Raw genomic sequence first — 22301 nt, 5'->3', positions numbered from 1 at the left:
AGGGAATGGAGATTTTGCAGTATCCTTCCCCCAGGAGTGGAGAGGGAATGTGGATTTTGCAGTATCCTTCCCCCAGGAGTGGGGAGGGAATGGAGATTTTGCAGTATCCTTTTCCTGGAGAAATCGGAGAAACCGGTAGCTTTTTTTTTTTTTTTTTTTTACTACCGATTCGTTCGAACCAGTAGTTTTTATCATTACCAGTTCACCTGAACTGGTGCGAACCAGTAGCATTTCACTGCTGCTTTACTGGAGTGGCTGAGAAGAGGAGGAGGAAGAGGAGAAGGAGGAGGACTGTGGGGTGCTTAGCACTCTGAGCTTTGTTAGTTTCTTGCAGACATTTCATTACCCAACTAGGTAATGTCATCAGTGCATTGACAATGTTCCTTAGTTGGGTAATGGAACATCTACAAAAAGATAAACTCAAGAGGGGAAGGCTTCTCTTAAACCTCCCAAGTAGTTTGAATTTCCAATCCTTTGTGAGAGGTGGAAAGGTTAGAAGCTCACTTACTCTGGTGGTGTCTTAGCTAGTCCTAAATAACGGTAAGGAAGAGAGCAGGAATACCAGAGGCAGGGGAAAAGAAATACCTGGGCCCGAGCTCATCCTCGCTACGCCAGACAAAGTCCCCAAATTTCTCGTAGTGGGAGTTGTAGTGATGCTGGACTCGGGAAAGCATGGAAGCAGAGATTTCCATGAGGGTGTTGTAGGCTGTTTGTTGCTCCTTCCCACTGGTGTAGCCGTTGTACAAGTTGTAGATCTTATCTGCTACCTCTGGAAAACAAAGCAGGAAGAATTAAAAAAAAAAAAAGCTGAGCAGGAACTATGGAGCAGGACATCCCACCCTGATCACATTTTTCTTTCTATGGTTCTCCTGTTCTCCAACAAAGGCACCTGAGGACAGAACGAGAAGCAACGGGTGGAAACTAATCAGAATCAGAACAGAGGTGGAAGGGACCTTGGAGGTCTTCTAGTCCAACTCCCTGCTTAAGCAGGAGACCCTATACTATTTAAGACAGATGGCTGTCCAGTCTCTTCTTAAAAACCTCCAATGATGGAGCACCCAAAACTTCTGGTGGCCAGCTGTTCCACTGGTGAATTGTCCTCACTGTTAGGAAGTTTCTCTTTAATTCCAGGTTTCTCCTCTCCTTGATTAGTTTCCATCCATTGTTTCTTGTCCTGCCTTCTGGTGCTTTGGAAAATCAATTGACTCACCCCCTCTTTCTTTGTGGCAGCCCCTCAAATACTGGAATGCTGCTATCATATCCATCCCAGTCCTGCTTTTCCCTAGACTGGCCATACCCAAATCCTGCAAGCATTCTTCATATGTTTAAGTCTCTAAGCCTTTAATCGTCTTAGTTGCTCTTCTCTGCATTTATTTTCCAAAGTGCAAATCCAAATCAAGGAGAGAAGCAACCTGGAATTAAGGACAAATTTCCTGACAGTGGGAACAATTAATTAACCAGTGGAATGACTTATTTCCAGAAGTTGGGAGTGCTCCGTCACTGGAGGCTTTTAAGAAGAGACCGGACAACCATTTGTCTGAAATGGTATATAGAGTCTCCTGCTTAAACAGGGGGTTGGACTAGAAGACCTCCAAGGTCCCTTCCAACTCTCTTATTCTGTTGTTCTGTTCAACTGAGTCCAATTTTTCTTAAAAAAAAAAATCATTCCCTTCTAATAAAGGAAAAGAAATATGTAGAAATTCCAATGCACCAAAAGAGAGCTAGTTGTTTCATGTATAAAGTGGTCAAGGATTTGCTACTTTCTTCTTCTTCTTCTTGTCCCATATCTGTCATCGGACATCGGCGATCATATTGGCGATCATATTTTTATTAGCAGACGCACCAAACAGTGCTGCTGAGTTTTGTCCAAATCAGTTCCTTCGATTTTGAAGCCATGATTATCTTCTTCTTCTCCTTCTCCTTCTCCTTCTCCTTCTCCTTCTCCTTCTCCTTCTCCTTCTCCTTCTCCTTCTCCTTCTCCTTCTTCTTCTTCTTCTTCTTCTTTCTCCTCCTCCTCCTCCTCCTCCTCCTCCTCCCTACTTTATTCATTCACCCAATTGCTAAGAATCCTGGGAGTTGAAGTCCACACATCTTAAAATTGTCCAGTTTTGGGGGGATGGGGGAAAATCGCTCTAGACTACGTCCCAGCAATATTCCAACATGAAATATCCATGAGAAACTCTGGGAGAAATTAAAGCAAAATTAAGACATGGTTAGGAGCCTTTAGTCACGGGAACAATCTTTTTACCTTCTGCTTTGGTGTCGTCCACCAGTGGACAAGCTGTTCTCAGCGTGATGGTGCTCAGTTCTGAGTGCCTCCCACGGGTATCTACAGCATAGAGGGTAAATCTGGAAAAGAAGACACCCCATCAGAATAGAATAGAAGGGAAGGGAAGGGAAGGGAATTAGAATTAGAATTAGAATTAGAATTAGAATTAGAATTAGAATTAGAATTAGAATTAGAATTAGAATTAGAATTACAGTACAGTAGAATTAGAATAGAATAGAATATAAATAGAGTAGAATTAGAATAGAATAGAATAGAAGGGAAGGGAAGGGAAGGGAAGGGAAGGGAAGGGAAGGGAAGGGAATTAGAATTAGAATTAGAATTACAGTACAGTAGAATTAGAATAGAATAGAATAGAATAGAATAGAATAGAATAGAATAGAATAGAATAGAATAGAATAAAAATAGAGTAGAATTGAGTAGAGTAGAGTAGAGTAGAATAGAATAGAATTCTTTATTGGCCAAGTGTGATTGGACACACAAGGAATTTGTCTTTGGTGCATATGCTCTCAGTGTACATAAAAGGAAAGATACATTCGTCAAGAATCATAAGGTACAACACTTAATAATAATAATAATAATAATAATTTTATTTCTATACCGCCCTTCTCCCGAAGGACTCAGGGCGGTGTACAGCCTGTTTAAAAACACAAAGAAAACAACAATATAAAATTTAAAATAATTAAATAAAGTGGCTCAGATTTAAAACCCCAATAAATTTAAATATCCCAATTTAAAAACTATTGTGTTGTTAGTCCGGCCTGGCGGAACAACAGGGTCTTCAGTGCGCAGCGAAACACCCGGAGGTCGGAGATCTTACGAATTTCCGGGGGCAGTTCGTTCCACAGGGCTGGGGCTCCCACAGAGAAGGCCCTCCCTCTGGGCGTCGCCAGTCGACATAACTTGGTTGACGGCACCCTGAGGAGACCCTCCCTGTGGGAACGGACTGGTCGGTGGGAGGCTATTGGTGGCAGAAGACGGTCTCGGAGGTACCCGGGTCCTATGCCATGGAGTGCTTTAAAGGTGGTAACTAACACCTTGAATCGCACCCGGAAGACCACTGGGAGCCAGTGCAGCTCGCGCAGGAGGGGTGTCACATGGGCACAACGAGTTGCGCCCATAACCACCCGCGCGGCTGCATTCTGGACCAGTTGGAGCCTCCGAGTGCTCTTCAAGGGGAGCCCCATGTAGAGAGCATTACAATAGTCCAACCGGGAAGTAACAAGGGCATGAGTGACCGTGCGTAGGGCTTCCCGATCCAGAAAGGGCTGCAACTGGTGAATCAGGCGAACCTGATAAAAGGCCCCCCTGGCCACGGCCGTCATATGCTCTTCTAAAGACAGCCGTGCATCCAGAAGGACACCCAGATTGCGAGCCCTCTCTGTGGGGGGCAGAGATTCACCCCCAATAGTTAGCAATGGCACCTGCTGACTATATCGGGGCGCCGGAAGCCACAGCCACTCGGTCTTGGAGGGGTTGAGTCTGAGCAAGTTCTTCCCCATCCAGACCCGCACGGCCTCCAGGCAGCGAGACATCACATCAAGGGCATCGTTGGGGTGGTCTGGGGTGGAGATGTACAGCTGAGTATCATCAGCGTACAGATGGCACTTCACCCCAAAACCACGGATGATCTCACCCAGCGGCTTCACATAAATATTGAACAGGAGGGGCGAGAGGACTGACCCTTGCGGCACCCCCCATGTGAGACGCCTCGAGGTCGACCTCTGTCCCCCTGCCAACACAAACTGCGAGCGGTCGGAGAGGAAGGAGGAGAACCACCGCAAAACGGTGCCCCCTATTCCCAACCCCCTCAACCGCTGCAGCATGATACCATGGTCGATGGTATCAAAAGCCGCTGAGAGAACTAATAGGACTAGGACAGAGGAGCAACCCCTGTCCCGAGCCCTCCAGAGATCATCCACCAACGCGACCAATGCCGTTTCTGTGCTGTACCCCCGCCTGAAGCCCGACTGGTATGGGTCTAGATAGATAGCTTCATCCAGGTGTTGGGAAAGTTGTCGTGCCACCACGCTCTCAACAACCTTCGCCACAAAACGAAGGTTGGAGACTGGACAATAGTTAGCTAATTCAGCCGGGTCCAGGGAAGGCTTCTTGAGGAGGGGCCTCACCACCGCCTCTTTCAAGGCGGCAGGAAAGTCACCTTCACTCAGAGAAGCACCTATAATCCCCTGGAGCCAGCCTCGTGTAACCTCCCGGGAGGCCAGTACCAACCAGGAGGGGCACGGGTCCAATAAACACGTGGCGGCACTAATCTTACCCAGAACTCTGTCCACATCCTCGGGAGTCACAGGATCAAACTCCTCCCAGATAACATTCTCAAGACCTGCCCCGGTCTCCTCCCGTGGACTCATCCAATCGGAGTTCAAGCCATCCCGAATCCGAGCGACTTTATCATGCAGGAACTGCACAAAATCCTCAGCACGACCCTGCAAGGGATCTTCCCGTACTCCCCCCCGAAGAAGGGAGTGGGTCACCCTAAACAGGGCAGCTGGGCGGTTCTCTGCAGATGCGATAAGAGCGGAAAAATGGTTAGATTTTGCCGCTTTTATCGCCACTAGGTAGGTCTTGATATAAGACCTCACCTGTGTCCGGTCAGAATCGGATTGACTAGTCCTCCAATGATAGTCACAGGGTACAAATAAGCAATTGAATCATACTAGGAAACAATGAATATAAATCTGGGAGGAGATGGGTGATAGGAACAATGAGAAGATTAATAGTAATGCAGACTTAGTAACTAGTTTGACAATGTTGAGGGAAATATTTATTTAGCAGAGTGATGGTATTCGGGGGGGAAATTGTCTTTGTGTCTAGTTGTTCTGATGTGCAGTGCTCTATAGCGTCGTTTTGAGGGTAGGAGTTGAAACAGTTTATGTCCAGGATGCGAGGGGTCTGTAGATATTTTCACAGCCCTCTTTTTGACTCGTGCAGTGTACAGGTCCTCCATGGAAGGCAGGTTGGTAGCAAATGTTTTTTTCTGCAGTTCTAATTATCCTCTGAAAACTGTGTCTGTCTTGTCGGGTTGCAGAGCCAAACCAGACAGTTATAGAGGTAAGCGTGAGGAAGAAAGAGTTTGGGGAACACTTTTTTTTTTTTTAATTTGATTTATATGCCGCCCTTCTCCGGAGACTCAGGGCGGCTTACAATGCGTTAAGCAATAGCCTTCATCCTTTTGTATATATTTATACAAAGTCAGCTTATTGCCCCCACAAACTGGGTCCTCAATTTACCTACCTTAGAAAGGATGGAAGGCTGAGTCAACCTTGAGCCTTGGCGAGATTCGAACCTGCAGTAATTGCAGGCAGCTGGTCTTAATAACCAGCTTAATAACAGGGTGCCTTAAACCACTGTGCTACCAAGGCTCTTGACCTCCTTCCCTTCTCGAGGGCTCTTTCAGCAGCACGCAAAGAGAGAGGGTTCGTTCAGACAAGATATAAACATAGGAGCAGAGGTGGTATTCAGCGAACCGGTAGTAACGACCTGCTGGTGGGCTTGCTCACTTGCTCTGGCGCTATGCCGTCCTATTTAGCTACGTTTTCAAGTCGTGCGCATGCGTGGAAGCCACACGTGTGTGCAAAGCACATCCGCGGAAGGCCGTGTGCATGCGTGGAGGTCATGCGGATGAGTGAAGCGATCTCGCGGGTGGGCATTCTCACATTTTCGGTGCTGGGCAAACCTGTAGGTTAATTATATGAATCCCAGCCCTACATAGGAGGTTATGATCTGAGTTTCACTGTGCTCCTTTCTTAACGTCCTTGAACACTGCTCCGAATGGAAAGGTGGAGGGGTGGAACAATAAGAAAAGGGGAAAAAAAACCAAGCATGCTTAGGAAGAATTTATGGGGTTAAGAGCCTGTAGTACAGTGGACTAAGCACTGTTATTAACACCTACTGCTTGCAATTACTGCAAGTTCGAATCTCACCAAGGCTCAAGGTTGACTCAGCCTTCCATCCTTTCTAAGGTAGGTAAATTGAGGACCCGGATTGTGGGGGCAATAAGCTGACTTTCTATAAATATACAAAAGAATGAAGGCTATTGCTTAACACATTGTAAGCTGCCCTGAGTCTCTGGAGAAGGGCGGCATATAAATTAAAGACAAAAAAAAAAAAAATACAAGGTCTCTGGCTGGAGAGAATTGAGGGCAAAAAATCAATTTCTAAGCTTTCCTTCAACATGTTTTCCTGGAGGCTATATCTATCCATCAGTCCGTCTGTCTGTCCATCCATCCACCAACCCCTTCCCCTTCTTCCATCTGATGTAGAGCAATGGGGAGAAATATGGGGGGGGAAGGAGGAGATAGATGAGAAGGAGAAAGAGAAAAGAGGAGGAGGAGATAGATAGATGAGAAGGAGGAGGAAAAGAAGGAGGAGGAGGAGAAGATTAAGATTTTATTATAGCTAACTACCTTAAAGAATTAAACCTTAAACAGGAGGAGGAGGAGGAGGAGGAGGAGGAGGAGGAGGAGGAGGAGGAGGAGGAGGAGAAGGAGAAGGAGAAGGAGAAGAAGAAGAAGAAGAAGAAGAAGAAGAAGAAGAAGAAGAAGAAGAAGAAGAAGAAGAAGAAGAAGAAGAAGAAGAAGAAGAAGAAGAAGAAGAAGAAGAAGAAGAAGAAGACAACGACTGTGGGTACTTGGTATTCTCTGAGCTTCTTGGTGGTTTTCTTGTACACATTTCATGACCCAGCTAGGTAACATCATCAATTCTAGAAGGGTGTAGGCTTGCAGGGAGGAGGAGGAGGAGGAGGAGGAGGAGGAGGAGGAGGAGGAGGAGGAGGAGGAGGAAATAAACCTGGTGAAGTCAAACTCTTAAATTATTATGGGTTTTCTAAGCAGAAGGATAAGGGCAATAATGAACTCATAAAACTCAAAAACTGTATTTTTTAGGTTGGAAGAATCACGATGGGCAAAACAGGGAGATAGCCTTGAAGCAAGCTCCTTTCTCCAATGTTTTGGCCCAAGGATCAGTGGGTGGGATTCAGCCAATTCGCACCACTTCTGGAGAACCGGTTGTTAACTTTCTGAGCAGTTTGGTGAACTGGTTGTTGGAAGAAACCATTAGGGCAGAGAACCGGTTGTTAAATTATTTGAATCCCACCACTGCCAAGGATGCAATGATCCTCCTTAAATCTGTAGCCTCGCATAGAATAATCCTGCCATTCTGCTTTCATCTATGCTTCCAGAAATCCCTAATAAGAGGTTCCTCCTTCGCCAGGGAGAGGAAGATCCAAGATGCAAATTCTGCAAGAGAAGTGACTTCCAGAAACTTTGAAGAATGTGCAAAATACTTCCTCTGGGAGGAAGTTATGGAAGAAACTATTGGGAACAGAAGCCAACGTCTGCCCTTCTCTCTCTTTCTTTTTTTCTTTCTTTAGTCATTGATGTGGGCAGCAAAACCTGTCTTTCTTTTTCCTTTCTCTCTCCAAAACAAAAGAAAAAAGACAAACAATAAAACCACTGCTATGCCTACAGATGGGCTCGAGAACCAAAGGAGGAAAGGATGACACTTGTTTATCAAAGGTTGTTTGCAAAGATTCCGTTTTCAAAACGAAGAAGAAGAAGAAGAAAATAGAGAGAAAAGCTGCCCCCATACAACATTTCCACCTGTTAAGCTGGATATAAAACCCAGGGAACATTTTTATTTATGCTCTACTATAACATTCTCTCCCTCTCCCTCTCTCTCCCCCTTTTCTCCGTCTCCCTCCTTCTCTCTTTTCTCTCTTCTCTCTCCCTCTCTCTCTCTCTCCTACTCTCCCTCTCCCTTTTCTCTCTCCCTTTTCTCTCTTCTCTGCCTCTCTCTCCCTTTTCTCTCTCCCTCTCTCCCTCCATCTCTCTTCTCTCTCCCTCTCTCTCCCTCTCCCTTTTCTCTCTTCTCCCTTTTTTCTCTTCTGTCTCTCTCTCTGTCTCTCAGTTTCTCTGTCTCTCTCTCCCTTCTCTCTTCTCTCTCTCTGTATCTCTCTGTCTCTCAGTTTCTCTCCTCCCTCCATCTATCTTTTCTCTCTATCTCCCTCTCCCTTTTCTCCCTTTTCTCTCTCCCTTTTTTCTCTTTCTGTCTCTCTGTCTCTTTCTGTCTCTTTTTCTCTCCTACCTCCATCTATCTTTTCTCTCTTCTCTCACCCTCTCTCCCTCTCTTCTCTTCTCTCTCTCCCTTTTTTCTCCTGTCTGTCTCTTTCTGTATCTCTCAGTTTCTGTGTCTCTCTGTCTCTCCTCCTTCCATCTATCTTTTCTCTATTCTCTCTCTCTCTCCTTTTCTCTCTTCTCTCTTTCCCTTTTTTCTCTTCTCTCTGTGTGTGTGTGTGTGTGTGTGCCTCTCTCAGTTTCTCTCTCTCTCTCTCTCTCCCTCTCTTTTCTCTCTTCTCTCACCCTCTCTCCCTCTCTCTCTCCCTCTAGGTTTCTCTGTCTCCCTCCCTCCCTCCCTCCCTCTCTCTATCTTTTCTCCCTCTCTCTTTTCTCTCCCGCCCATCTCTGTGTTTCTGTCCCTCTGTGTGTTTGTATGAGCACAAGAGAGAAAATTGTGCAATCTCTGTGAAATATCCAGTAATTGATCTTCTTCTAATTTCAGTTCAGCTTTCTAACAACAAGGGACATTTGAATTGTATACTTCTTAGCTACCCTGTAGAAGAAAAAAAATGCCTCGTCTAGCCACTGTGATACAAAATAGATATTTATACAAATATTATGCACCAAAGCCACAAGAATGCATTTCCTCCTATGGATGGCAGCTTGGCACAATTAGGAAACAGTAAATCAACAAACCAAGCGAGCCGCCATGCCAAGCGAGACAGTAAAAGAAAAATGTTAAGCCTCTCCGAATCGGTTTTTAGGCTCCATGGATTGGTACATCCACAATTTCAACTATTTGACCAACAGAAGAAAGACAATGTTTACCCACTCCTAAGAGATCAAAGACAAATTTTATGGAAACTACTACAAAGATACTTTTCTGAAGGAAAGAAAGAAAGAAAAAAAAGCAACTTCAGTAGAAACACAGATTGTAAAGAGCCGTGAAAAAGATTTTGAGGTGGGGAAGAGACCTAGTGAGGTGGAAGCACTTTATTCTGTGATGAAATATATGACATTTTGCCTACCTCTAATATCCTGCAATTCTGGGAAATGTATATTTGCCTTCATTTGAGATAGATGATGTACATATACATAGATGGATGGATGGATGTATAATGCATGGATGGATGGATGGAAGGAAGGATAAAGATAGATAGATAGATAGATAGATAGATAGATAGATAGATAGATAGATTATAGATAGATATGATAGATATGGATGGATGGATCGATGGATCGATGGAAGGAAGGATAGATATAGATAGACAGACAGATAGATAGATAGATGTTAGATGATAGATAGATAGATAGATAGATAGATAGATAGATAGATAGGGATAGGGATAGGGATAGGGATAGGGATAGGGATAGGGATGGATGGATGGATGGATGGATGGATGGATGGATGGATGGATGGATAGATAGATAGATAGATAGATAGATAGATAGATAGAGATAGAGATAGAGATAGAGATAGAGATAGAGATAGAGATAGAGATAGAGAGATAGGGATGGATAGATAGATAGATAGATAGATAGATAGATAGATAGATAGATAGATAGATAGATAGATAGATAGATATTCTGGTAGAGAGAAGTTCCCTGAAGATGGGCTCCAGCACAAGTGCAAAAGCTCGGAAGACAAAACCTCTGGTCTTGGTCACTGACCCAGATTAGATCCTCTTAACGTTATCCTGGGACCCATAAATTCACCTTCCTAATTAATTCCCACTTTCTACAACTTGAGTGCCGGCCATGATTTCAAAATCTCCTTCTCAGGCTGGCTCCACGCTAGAGCGCAAAGCTGCGTTAGGAGGAGAAGACAGGGCTGCTACCTAACCTTTCCCACCACCCCAATCTAGGTGAAGGTAAAGGTTCCCCTCCCGCATATGTGCTAGTTGTTCCTGACTCTAGGGGGCGGTGCTCATCTCCGTTTCAAAGCCGAAGAGCCAGCGCTGTCTCCATGGTCAGGTGGCCGGCATGACTCAACACCAGAGGCGCACAGAACACTATTACCTTCCCACCAAAGGTGGTCCCTATTTTTCTACTTGCATTTTTTTACGTGCTTTCGAACTGCTAGGTTGGCAGAAGCTGGGACAAGTCACGGGAGCTCACCCTGTTACGCGGCGGCACTAGGGATTCGAACCGCTGAACTGCCGACCTTTCGATCGACAAGCTCAACGTCTTAGCCACTGAGCCACCGCGTCCCTTATCACCCCAATCTGGAAGAACTTAAAAGTTGGGGAGGATCCAACAACCAATAGAAGCAGACCTCCCTGCAACGGAAAACTTTTAAAAGCACTTTTAAAAGCACGGCTGCTACAGCTGACCTGTGGTCACGTCAACCTTCTGCTAAATCCTTCCAGTAATGAATGGGGCGACCTGCCCTGAGTTTTTAAAGCGGGGTCCAGTTTATTTTCAACTGGAACAAACGCAAACACAGCTACAGAAAAGCCACACAGGAAACCAGAGTTGGGGCAATGGGTTGGCTGGAAACGCTCGCTCGTCCAACGTTCTCCGCTCTCTTTCCTTTCGGTTAGGGGTGGGGTGGGAGCCCCACGGATTGCACAAGGACGACTTGGCAAGCCGTCCACCCTGGCGTGATGATGGTGCTCACGAGGGAGAAGCCAAGCCACTTTCCCAACCGAACTGAGACCAGCACCACAAAACAAAGGGTCAACGAGGCTCAGGAGTTCTGAGACTTGGATTAGGAAGGCGTTCCCCTCTTCAAGCATCAGTAGTTAATTATTATTAATAGAATCTACACAGAGAGGATTGATTGCCATTTTGGCAAGACAAAAACGATACATCCCCACTTTTCTCTCCCTCCCTCCTGCCTCCCTCCTCCCTCCTCTCTCTCTTCCCTTTCTCTCTCTTTCTCTCTCTTTCTCTCTCTTTCTCCTCTCTCCTCTCTCTTTCTGTTTTCTCTCTATCTTCTCTTTCTCTTCTCTCTCTCTTTCTTGCACTCTCTTCTCTCTCTTCTTTCCTCTCATCTCTCTCTCCTCTGTCTCTTATCTCTCCTCTCTTTCTTCTCTCTTCTCTCTTTCTGTTTTCTCTCTCTCTTCTCTCTTCTCTCTCTTTCTCTCTCCTCTCTCCTCTTTCTCTTCTCTCTCATTCTGTCTTTTCTCTCTCTCTGTTTTCTCTCTATCTTCTCTTTCTCTTCTTTTCCTCTTTCTTTCTCTTCTCTCTCCTCTCTTTCTCTTCTCTCTCTCCTCTCTCTTCTCTCTCCTCTCTCTCATTTTCTCTCTTTGTTTTCTCTCATGTGTCTTCTCTTTCTCTTCTCTCTCCTTTCTTCTCTCTCTCCTCTCTTTTTCTCTTGTCTTTTCTCTCTCTCTGTCTTTTCTCTCTTCTCTCGCTCACCCCTCTTCTCTCTCTCTTCTCTCTCTCTCTCTCTCCTCTCTCTTCTACAAGATCCATTATTAGGTAATGCCATCCAGACGAATCTTGCCCAGTATATAAAATCTTCCTCACTGCGCCAGTCACAAACCCTCAAGGATTAGTAGAGAAGGAGAAGTGAAGGTTAAAACAGCCGCCTCCATAAGTAGCTACTGTCCAACCGCCACAGAAATATCCAGGAAAACAACCCAAGGAAAGCACGTTTCGAGTTGTAAGGAGTTGTGTCAGCTGCCTGATTCCTTCTGACTTGTGGCAGAGAATACATTTTGCCAGACTTCTCCAGAAGGCCAATCTATGGGATGCAAAACAGACTGTGGAACAGGGACACTTTTGTGTTCCAACATCTTCATGGTTTGAGGTGGCCCCTGGTGTTTCCTTCGCCCATTGAACATGCAGTTGTCTCCTTCTAACCCTGTCTTTTAAAATCTTTTTTTTAATTTATCCTGGACATAAAATTGTTTCAACTTCTACCCTCAAAATGGTGTTATAGGGCATTGCACACCAGACATAAAGACTGTTCCCCACCCCCATGCCATCACTCTAATTCCCACAACACTGTCAAACTATTTAGTAAGACTGTATTGCTATTCTTCTTCTCATCCTCCTTATCACCTATCTCCTTTTCTACTTAGGACTATAACCTTGTTGCTTGCATCTTTACGATTTATATTGTTTTCTTTAGTTTCCTAGCACGATTATGTTGATTGCTTATTTAGTAGCCTGTGACGATCACTAAGTGTTGTATCTTATGATGAATGCATTTATGACTATGATCATGATTTATCACTTATAGCTTTTATGTACACTGAGAGCTTATGCACCGGAGACAAATTCCTTGTGTGTCCAATCATACTTGGCCAATAAAGAATTCTATTCTGTTCTATTCTATTCTATTCCTTGTTCTATTCCTTGTTCTACTCCTTGTCCTGTCATGTCCTGTCATGTCATGTCCTATCCTATTATAGCTTAGCCTAGCCTACTCTACTCTACTCTACTCCTTGTTCTACTCCTTGTTCTGTTCTGTTATATTCTATTCCTTCTTCTATTCCTTGTTCTACTCCTTGTCCTGTCCTGTCCTGTCCTGTCCTGTCCTATCCTACCCTACCCTACCCTACCCTACTCTACACTACTCTATTCTATTCCTTGTTCTACTCTTTGTTCTCTCTTCTCCTCTCCTCTCCTCTCCTCTCCTCTCCTCTCCTCTCCTCTCCCCTCCCCTCCCCTCCCCTCCCCTCCCCTCCCCTCTCCTCTCCTCTCCTCTCCTCTCCTCTTTCTTCCTTGTTCTACTCGTTTTGTTCTGTTCTGTTCTGTCCTGTCCTGTTCTATTCTTATTCTATTCTATTCTGAAAATGCAAAGGGGAGGGCCCTTTACGTCTACCACTTCAAATTTAGGATGACATATAACTTACATTCCTCACAGCCCATCTCTGGGTTCTGAAGATGCACTGTAAACCATCCTACCACATTAAGCTATTGCTTAACGCACTGTAAGCCGCCCTGAGTCTCCGGAGAAGGGCAGCATATAAATCATATAAACCAAATCAAATCAAATCAAATGATTTGTAACAGTTCCAACCACCCATCTTGGCAGCCCTGAACCCTCAAGGGGTGTGTGGATTCTTGGCTGACTTTTGATGCAACCTTTGGGCTCCACAACAACAACAATGAAGAAAAGATGTTTGCCTGCAGATCTGAATGGCCTTTTTGCCCTGGAGGGAATTTGTTCCTTCGGTCTCAACCCAACACGGGAGGCTTCCTATTTATACAAATATTTGAAATATTTTGTGTTCTTTAAAAAAAAAAAAAAAAGAGTTTGAAGCCTTAGAAATCAGACCAGACAGAAAAATAAAAAAAAGAAGAAGAAGAGAGAATCCTGCAAGGGAAACATGATCCCAGCAAAAAAAAGAAAACATGTGCTGCCACTGACCGAAAAAAACATCCTTTCGCGGGAGCAAGCCACCCCAGCATGCAAACGATTGCAAAACCAAAAAACAAGTTCCATGGTTAGATGGGGAAAGGAAAAACGCGAGATCTTCGACGCTTCCAGGAGAATATCAAAAGTTACTCCAGGCCACCTCTGGCTTCCCAGTGAACTTCTCTTTACAAAGTTGGACAAAGCCGGGAAGAACATACAAAAGTACAAAACGGGTGGGGAAACAAAAAGGAAAAGGAAAAAAGGAAAAAGAATGTGGAGAAAGGAAACCCCCGACTGGAATCCCTTGTCTTCTAGAGATAACTTTCAAAGGGGACTTCCTGTACTTTTGGCACGCGTCAAGCGTTCCTTTGCCAGAGGAGAAAAAGGAGGAGAAGGGGAAGACAAGAGATACATGTTGCAACTGTCTGCAAGGAAGACTGTAATTTGGCGCGTCGATTCCAACCCGACACAAGTTGTGAGCTAAGGAAGAGCAAGGTTTTTTTTTTTCCCCTTCTTCATTTAAGCAGGCCATATCCACAAGAAAATAATAGAACTAGAATAAACAGAGTTGGAAGGGACCTTAGAGGTCTTCTAGTCCAACCCCCTGCTTAGGCAGGAAAGCCTACACCACTTCAGACAGATGGTTATCCAACCTCTTCTTAAAAACTTCCAGTGTTGGAGCATTTACAACTTCTGGAGGCAAGTTGTTCCACTGGTTAATTGTTCTCACTGTCAGGAAATTTCTCCTTCGTTCTAAGTTGCTTCTCTCCTTGATGAGTTTCCACCCGTTGCTTCTTGTCCTGCCCTTAGGTGCTTTGGAGAATAGCTTGACTCCCTCTTCTTTGGGGTAGTCCCTGAGAGATTGGAAGACTGCTATCATGTCTCCCCTAATCCTTTTCTTCATTAAACTAGACATACCCAGTTCCTGCAACCGTTCTCTATATGTTTTAGCCTCCAGTCCCCTAATCCTCTTTGTTGCTCTTCTCTGCACTCTTTCTAGAGTCTCCACATCTTTTTTACATCGTGGTGACCAAAACTGGATGCCGTCTTCCAAGTGTGGCTTTACCAAGGCCTTATAAAGTGATCTTAACACTTCATGTGATCTTGATTCTATCCCTCTGTTTATGCAGCCCAGAACTGTGTTGGGGTTTTTTTGGCAGCTGCTGCACACGGCTGGCTCCTATTTAAATGGTTGTCCACTAGGATTCCAAGATCCCTCTCCCAGTTACTACTATTGAGCAAGGTACCACATATACTATACGTGTGCATTTTTGTTTTTCTTGCCTAAATGTAGAACCTTCCTTTTTCACCATTGACTTTCATTTTGTTAGATAGCGCCCAAATGAATCTCTTAAAACGGATCCAACTAATGTGCTCTCGGAAACGTGAAATTGAGTGTTGTAGTCCCTCTCCAATTCTAACTTTTCTTCATTGCAAAAGGACAATCATCAGCCCTAAGGATGCTGGAGGAATTATCATGGATTTGCAATGGGACTCTAGAAAGAGTGCAGAGAAGAGCAAGAAAGATGATTAGGGGACTGGAGGCTAAAGCATACGAAGAACGGTTGCAGGAACTGGGCATGTCTAGTTTGATGAAGAGAAGGACTAGGGGAGACATGAGAGCATCTTCCAATATCTCAGGGGCTGCCACAAAGAAGAGGGAGTAGAGCTATTCTCCAAAGCACCTGAAGGCAGGACAAGAAGCAATGGGTGGAAATTAATCAAGGAGAGAACCCTAACTCAAGATTTGTATAAACAAGAGGCATAAAATCAAGATCACGTGAAGTATTAATACAGCTTTATAAGATTTTATAAAGCTTTATAAAGCCTTAGTAAGGCCACACTTAGAATACTGCAACCAATTTTTGTCACCCTACTACAAAAAAAAAAGATATTGAGATTTTGGAAAAAGTGCAGAGAAAGGCAACTAAGTGGATCAAAGGCCTGCAGAGTAAAACATATGAAAAACAGCTGCAGGATTTGGTTGGTCTAAAGAAAAGAAGAATTGGGGGCGAATTGGCGGGATGATAGCAGTCTTCCAGGATTTGAAGGGCTGCCACAAAGAAGAGGGGGTCCAATTATTCTCCAAAGCACCAGAAGCAAAGTCAAGAAACAATAGATAGAAATTAATTAAGAAGAGAAGCAACCTGGAATTGAGGAGAAACTTCCTAACAGCAAGGACAATTAACCAGTGGAAAAACTGTTATGTTCTCCCATAACTTGCTAAACTCCAGAAGTTTTGGGTGCTACATCACTGGAAGTTTTTAAGAAGAGATCAGACAGCCATTTGTCTGAAATGGTATAAAATTTCCTTCCTGAGCAGGGGTGGGTGGGTTTTGGACCAGAAGACTTCCAATATTTGCTATTCCGTTATTCTGTTCTTTTATTTTAGCAGGCTGTCCACTAAGAAACGATTCACAGTTTCGAAGCCCTTCTAAAAGGTAAAGGTTCCCCTCGCACATACTTGCTAGTCGTTCCCGACTCTAGGGGGCGGTGCTCATCTCCGTTTCAAAGCCGAAGAGCCAGCGCTGTCCAAAGACATCTCCGTGGTCATGTGGCCGGCATGACTCAACGCCAAAGGCGCACGGAACGCTGTTCCCTTCCCACCAAAGGTGGTCCCTATTTTTTTTCTACTTGCATTTTTTTACGTGCTTTCGAACTGCTAGGTTGGCAGAAGCTGGGACAAGTCACGGGAGCTCACCCCATTACGCGGCACTCGGGATTCGAACCGCTGAACTGCTGACCTTTCGGTCGACAAGCTTAGCGTCTTACCCACAACGCCACCGTGTCCTTTGAAGCCCTTCTAGGAAGGAAGATTTCTGTTGTCCCAGCGATAAGCCAAAACCAGCCAAATTTGTCGGGGAGTGGGGGGAAAACATGTGTGTTTTTTGAGCAAAAGAATGCAGATTCAACCAAAAAGAGAACAAGTAGTGGACACACCATACAGGGCTGGATTAGGAGGATGAATGGTTTAACAGTTCAAAACACCTCAACAGGATGACATCATGGAGAAGATATTATTCCTTGCCACTTCTGTCTTCTAGGACACTGCCCTCTTGTGGGTCTTGCAAGGCAGGGACCGCAATTGTGTACAAGTAGAAGGTTACCCAAAACACCAAAATCCCACCCCTGGACTGGAACTCACAGTCTCCCGTTTTCTTAGCCCCCATGCCTTAACTTAACCAGGGTTCGAATCTCGCCAAGGCTCAAGGTTGACTCAGCCTTCCATCCTTTCTAAGGTAGGTGAAATGAGGACCCAGTTTGTGGGGGCAATAAGCTGACTTTGTATAAATATACAAAAGGATGAAAGTTATTGCTGAGCACATTGTAAGCCGCCCTGAGTCTCCGGAGAAGGGCGGCATATAAATCAAATTAAAAAAAAAAAAAAAAACTTAAGCCAGACCAAACTGTTGAGGATGACGAAACGCTTTTCAACTTAGAAAGAAAACAACAACAACACAACACCATCCATTTTCTTTGTCTTCTTAGCTCCGTTAATTTAGAGAGCTCCTTCTCCACTTCCCCCCCCTCCTATTTTTGGAGAGAGATGTAGGATTAGGGAAGATTTATTTAATTGTATTAGCTTACTACACAGTTGGGAAGAGCCAGGAATGAGATAAGGGAAAGGATGAATGCTGTTCCAATTTGGGGTTATCAATCAATGAAGCCTTATCGAGGGACTAGGCAGATAAATACCCATGTTCTATTCCCTCCTACCAACCTTTCCCCGGTGATTATTTCCAGGGAAGCGGGAGAGCGAGACAGAGACAGAGAGAAAAAAAGAACCATGAAGAATCCATGTTATCTCTCCTCTACAGAACTTCTAAACACTGGCTAATTTGTCTTCGCTGCTTATACTTCCAAGCCACCTTCCTATCTAACTTGATTTATCTTCCTTACAAGAGATGGAATACACAGCTCCTAGGTACAGCTGGAGGCTGGACAGATAATGGCCGAGAGATTCGGTTTTTTTTTTTTTAAAAAGGCAAACAATTTTTCGTTCCTGAGATTAGCAGAAAATAACCGAGGAAACTGGAAAAGAGGAGAAAGAAGAAACTTCTGAGTTAGAAAACTATTTTTCACTTCCGCAGGAAAAAGGATGAAAGCCAGTTTGGTCTAGTGGTTAAGGCATCGGGCTGGGAGACGATGAGTTCTAGTTTCATTTTAAGGCATGAAAGCTGGCTGACTTACTTTGGGTCAATCACCAGGAGACGGTGAGTTCTAGTCCCATTTTAGACATGAAAGCTGTCTGGGTGACTTGGGGCCAATCACCAGGAGACGGTGAGTTCTAGTCCCATTTTAGACATGAAAGCTGTCTGGGTGACTTGGGGCCAATCACCAGGAGATGGTGAGTTCTAGTCCCATTTTAGGCATGAAAGTCATCTGGGTGACTTTAGGCCAATCACCAGGAGGTAGTGAGTTCTAGTCCTGTCTTAGGTATGAAAGCCAGCTGGGTGATTTTGGACCAATCGCCAGGAGGCAGTGAGTTCTAGTCCCATTTTAGGCATGAAAGCCAGCTGGGTGACTTGGGGCCAATCACCAGGAGATGATGAGTTCTAGTCTCACTTTAGACATGAAAGCCAGCTGCTTCACAGCTGCCAGTTCTTTAACTGTTGGCCTTCAATACGCCGCACTGAATTTTCCCCAAGAACCTAGAATATTGATATTATTATTAGGCATGCCATACCCCCTGAATGACAAAGGGTGGCTTGATAAAGATTGTGCAACCTTGAGTCGTCTGGAAGGCATGATTTATGTTAAAATCATTTCTTTGATCCTTCTGGGCTCCAAGCTAGCCTAAGAAAAACTGACACAACTTCCTTCTCATTCTCCACCTCCTCATCTTCTCCTCCTCCTCCATCTTCTCCTTCTCCTCCTCCTCCATCTTCTTCTCCTCCATCTTCTCCTTTCTCCTCCTCCTCTTCCTCCATCTTCTCCTCCTCCTATCATCTCCTCCATCTTCTCCTCCATCTCCTCCTCCTCATCTCCTCCTCCTCCTCCATCTTCTCCTTCTCCCCCTCCTCCTCCTCCTTCTCCTCCTCCTCCCCTCCTCCTCATCCTTCTTCTCCTCCTCCTCCTCCTCCATCTTCTTCTCCTCCATCTTCTCCTTTTCCTTCTCCTCCTCCTCCATCTTCTCCTCCTCCTATCACCTCCTCCATCTTCTCCTCCTCCATCTTCTCCTTCTCCCCCTCTTCCTCCCACTCCTCCATCTTCTCCTCCTCCTCCTCCTCCATCTCCTCCTCCTCCTCCTCCTCCGTCTTCTTCTTCTTATCTTCTTCTCCTTCTCCATCTTCTTCTTCTCCTCCTCCTCCTCCTCCATCTTCTTCTCCTCCATCTTCTCCTTCTCCTCCTCCTCTTCCTCCATCTTCTCCTCCTCCTATCATCTCCTCCATCTTCTCCTCCTCCTCCATCTCCTCCTCCTCCTCATCTCCTCCTCCTCCTCCATCTTCTCCTTCTCCCCCTCCTCCTCCTCCATCTTCTCCTCCTCCTTCTCCTCCTTCTCCTCTTCCTCCTCCTCCATCTCCTCCTCCTCCTCCTCCTCCTCCTCCTCCTCCTCCTCCTCCTCCTCCTCCTCCTCCTCCTTTTCAAACCTCAAACATGGATCTTCTAGCTAGCCTTTTGGCCAAAAAAGAAAGAAAAAAAAGAAAAGAAATGTTTTTTTTTGTTTCTTCAAAATGTCAGATGTTGAAAAGGCTACGAAATCCATCATGCTCTATTTGTTTGTTTCTTCTCAGAAGCCACAAAGCTTGGCTTTGATCTAAGGAAGGAAACATGTGGAAGGGAAGGGAAAGGGACTGGATCAATTGCAGGGACTCATTGCTTGAGGTACGTCCAAAATGCGGACAAATGCAAGCAGCCAGGATGTTAAATAATATTTGTGGAATTTGCAAAGAGGGGATGAAAGAGGTTACTCAACTCCCAAATTGGCCTTTGGATTGTGTTACCCAAAGAAGGGATGGAGCGGTATTGGGAGAATGCACAACTCAGCATGCACGTGTTTGCCTGACAGGCAGCTTCAAAACACAACCTCCCCGTGAAATTGTCGACAACTTCAACGGCTTCCAAGAAAAGATGTTTTTCTTTCAAGAAGTGGAGGAGAAAGTAAGTTGCCAGGGAAGTGGGAGCCGACTCTCTGCCTAACTAATTTTGCTCCAAATGATGAAGTGGCTTGGATAGCAATAGTAATAGCACTTAGACGTATATACCGCTTTACAGCTCTCTCTAAGCGGTTTTACAGAGGCAGCCTCTTGTCCCCAACAATCTGGGTCCTCGTTTTACCCATCTCAGAAGGATGGAAGGCTGAGTCAACCTTGGGGCCCATCAGGATCGAACTGCTGGCAGTCGGCAGAGTCAGCCTGCAGTGCTGCATTCTAACCATTGCCCCGCCATGGCAGGCAAGCAAGTAAGCAAGGAAGGAAGGAAGGAAGGAGAAAAGGGAGGGAGAGAAGGAAGGTAGGGAAGGAAGCAATAGTAATAGTACTTATATACCACTTCACAGTGCTTTTACAGCCCTCTCTAAGTGATTTTACAGAATCAGCCTCTTACCCCCAACAATCTGTGTCCTCCTCAAAAGTCAACCTTGAGCCGATGACAACTGAACTGTAGGCAGCCGGCAGAGTTAACTTGCAATACTGCATTCTAACCACTGCGCCACCAGGGCTCATGAGGATGAGCAATGAAAGTTCTCAGATTAACAAAATTCGGTCCAGTTGCCATGATTCAACCTTTGGCCATTTTGGCCTGGATGATTGAGTCTTGTTGACATACCTCCCTCCGGCCCTGTCTTCCCTTTGCTTACTTGTACAATCCATCTGGCTCCAAACATTTGAAAATGATGGAGTAAAGGCTGGCATCTTGGCCATCCCCGTGAGTCCTCCCGGCAGCAACGCAGGCGGTTCCAAGGCCGGACAGTAAATCGTCAGCAAAGCTCAAGGATTCTCCTGTAGATCAAAAGAGAGAGAGAGAGAAATGAGAGATGCCACTCAATGTATTTATTTATTCGGATGGAGGTATTTAACGTTGCATCCGGGATTTGCAAAATTGAAGGAGGTGATGCACACACAAGCATTTCTCCTATGGAGTCCTTGGTGTTCTCTGAGCTTAACTGTTTGCTTGCAGATGTTTCATTACCCAACTAGGGAACATCATCAATGCTAGAAGGGAGTTGTGGGAGGAGGAGGAGGAGGAGGAGGAGGAGGAGGAGGAGGAGGAGGAGGAGGAGGAGGAGGAGGAGATGGCGACTGTGGGGTCCTTGGTGCTCTCTGAGCTCAGTTGTTTCCTTGCAGATGTTTCATTACCCAACTAGGGAACATCATCAGTGCTAGAAGGGAGTGGGGTTTGGGAGGAGGAGGAGGAAGAGGTAGAGGAGGAGGAGGAGAAAGGGAGGAGGAGGAGAAAGAGAGGAGGAGGAGGACTGTGGGTTTCTTAATGCTCTCTGAGCCTGGTAGTTTTCTTGCAGACATTTCATTACCCAACTAGGGAACATCATCAGTGCTAGGAGGATGTGGGGTGTGGGAGGAGGAGGAGGAAGAGGAGGAGGAGGAGGAGGAGAAAGGGAGGAGGAGGAGAAAGAGAGGAGGAGGAGGACTGTGGGTTTCTTAATGCTCTCTGAGCCTGGTAGTTTTCTTGCAGACATTTCATTACCCAACTAGGGAACATCATCAGTGCTAGGAGGATGTGGGGTTTGGGAGGAGGAGGAGGAGGGCAACTGGCTGGGTTTTCGCAAAGCTCATCGGAGTTTCGCTATTTCCCAGCCAGTATCGCCACGACGCTTCCGGTTCTCAACAATTCATTTTAGTGACCATTCCAAGTTACAACAGCGCTGAAAAAAAGTGAGCTGGGACCATATTTTCACACTTACAGCCACATTGCTGCATCCCCATGGTCACGTAATCAAAATCCGGACACTTGGCAACTGACTCATATTTATGACCGTCGCAGTGTCCCAGAGGGATGTGATCCCTTCTGACAAGCAACGTCAATGGGGGGGAAGCCAAATTCATTTAACAACTATGTGACTAACTTAACAACCGTGGCGAGCAAAGTCGTAAAATGGGGGGGCAAACCCCATGTAACAAATGTCTCGCTTAGCAATGGAAATGGCGGGCTCGATTGTGGTCGCAGGTTGAGGACCACCCGTACATCTACACCTGTGGAAAATCACACCAGCTTTTCTCCGCGTTGCATTCCCGCCTAGCAAATGTGCGCAGTGTAGCTTTCAACAGCTTGCAATCTGGTCCGTATCGTTTGGCTGGCTCTGTAATTGGTGGGCTGGCAAGGATCGGATTCCTTGGCATCTCGCCCTTCACGTAGCTGGAATGTAGGAATCGGTTTTCCCGTTGATTAGAGCGATGACCTAATGCTAAATTGGAAAAATCCGGTAAACAGTCAGAATAGAACTGGAAGGGACCTTGGAGGTCTTCTAGTCCAACCCCCTGCTCAAGGAGGAGGAGACCCCTATCTTACTCCATACAAATGGTTGTCCAATCTCTTCAAGTGATAAAGCACCAGGGGTGAAATGCTCTCGGTTCGGACCGGATCGCCCGATCCGGTAGCGATGGAGGCAGGTGGTTCGGAGAACCGGTAGCAAAAAAATCTCTGCCCCCACCTCCCCCCAATTGTC

At 45.4% G+C, this 22301-nt stretch overlaps 1 protein-coding gene across 5 annotated transcripts in view; it reads right to left on the bottom strand.

Moving 5' to 3' along the window:
• The window catches only part of ASTN2 (astrotactin 2), a 433657-nt gene that overhangs the window by 4177 nt on the left and 407179 nt on the right, over positions 1-22301 (bottom strand). For all 5 annotated transcript variants that reach the window (XM_087880005.1, XM_087880006.1, XM_087880007.1 and 2 more), the window contains exons 20-22: positions 20478-20619; positions 2249-2349; positions 586-769 (exon numbers count right to left, since the gene is read on the bottom strand). In XM_087880005.1, the coding sequence (XP_087736131.1) occupies positions 586-769; positions 2249-2349; positions 20478-20619 (427 nt within the window). The remainder of the gene's footprint in view (positions 1-585; positions 770-2248; positions 2350-20477; positions 20620-22301) is intronic.

The sequence above is a fragment of the Pantherophis guttatus genome, chromosome 16 (assembly GCF_059756535.1).
Source record: "Pantherophis guttatus breed Tessera chromosome 16, ASM5975653v1, whole genome shotgun sequence".
Lineage (NCBI taxonomy): Eukaryota > Metazoa > Chordata > Lepidosauria > Squamata > Colubridae > Pantherophis > Pantherophis guttatus.
This window is presented reverse-complemented; position numbering and strand designations above follow the sequence as displayed.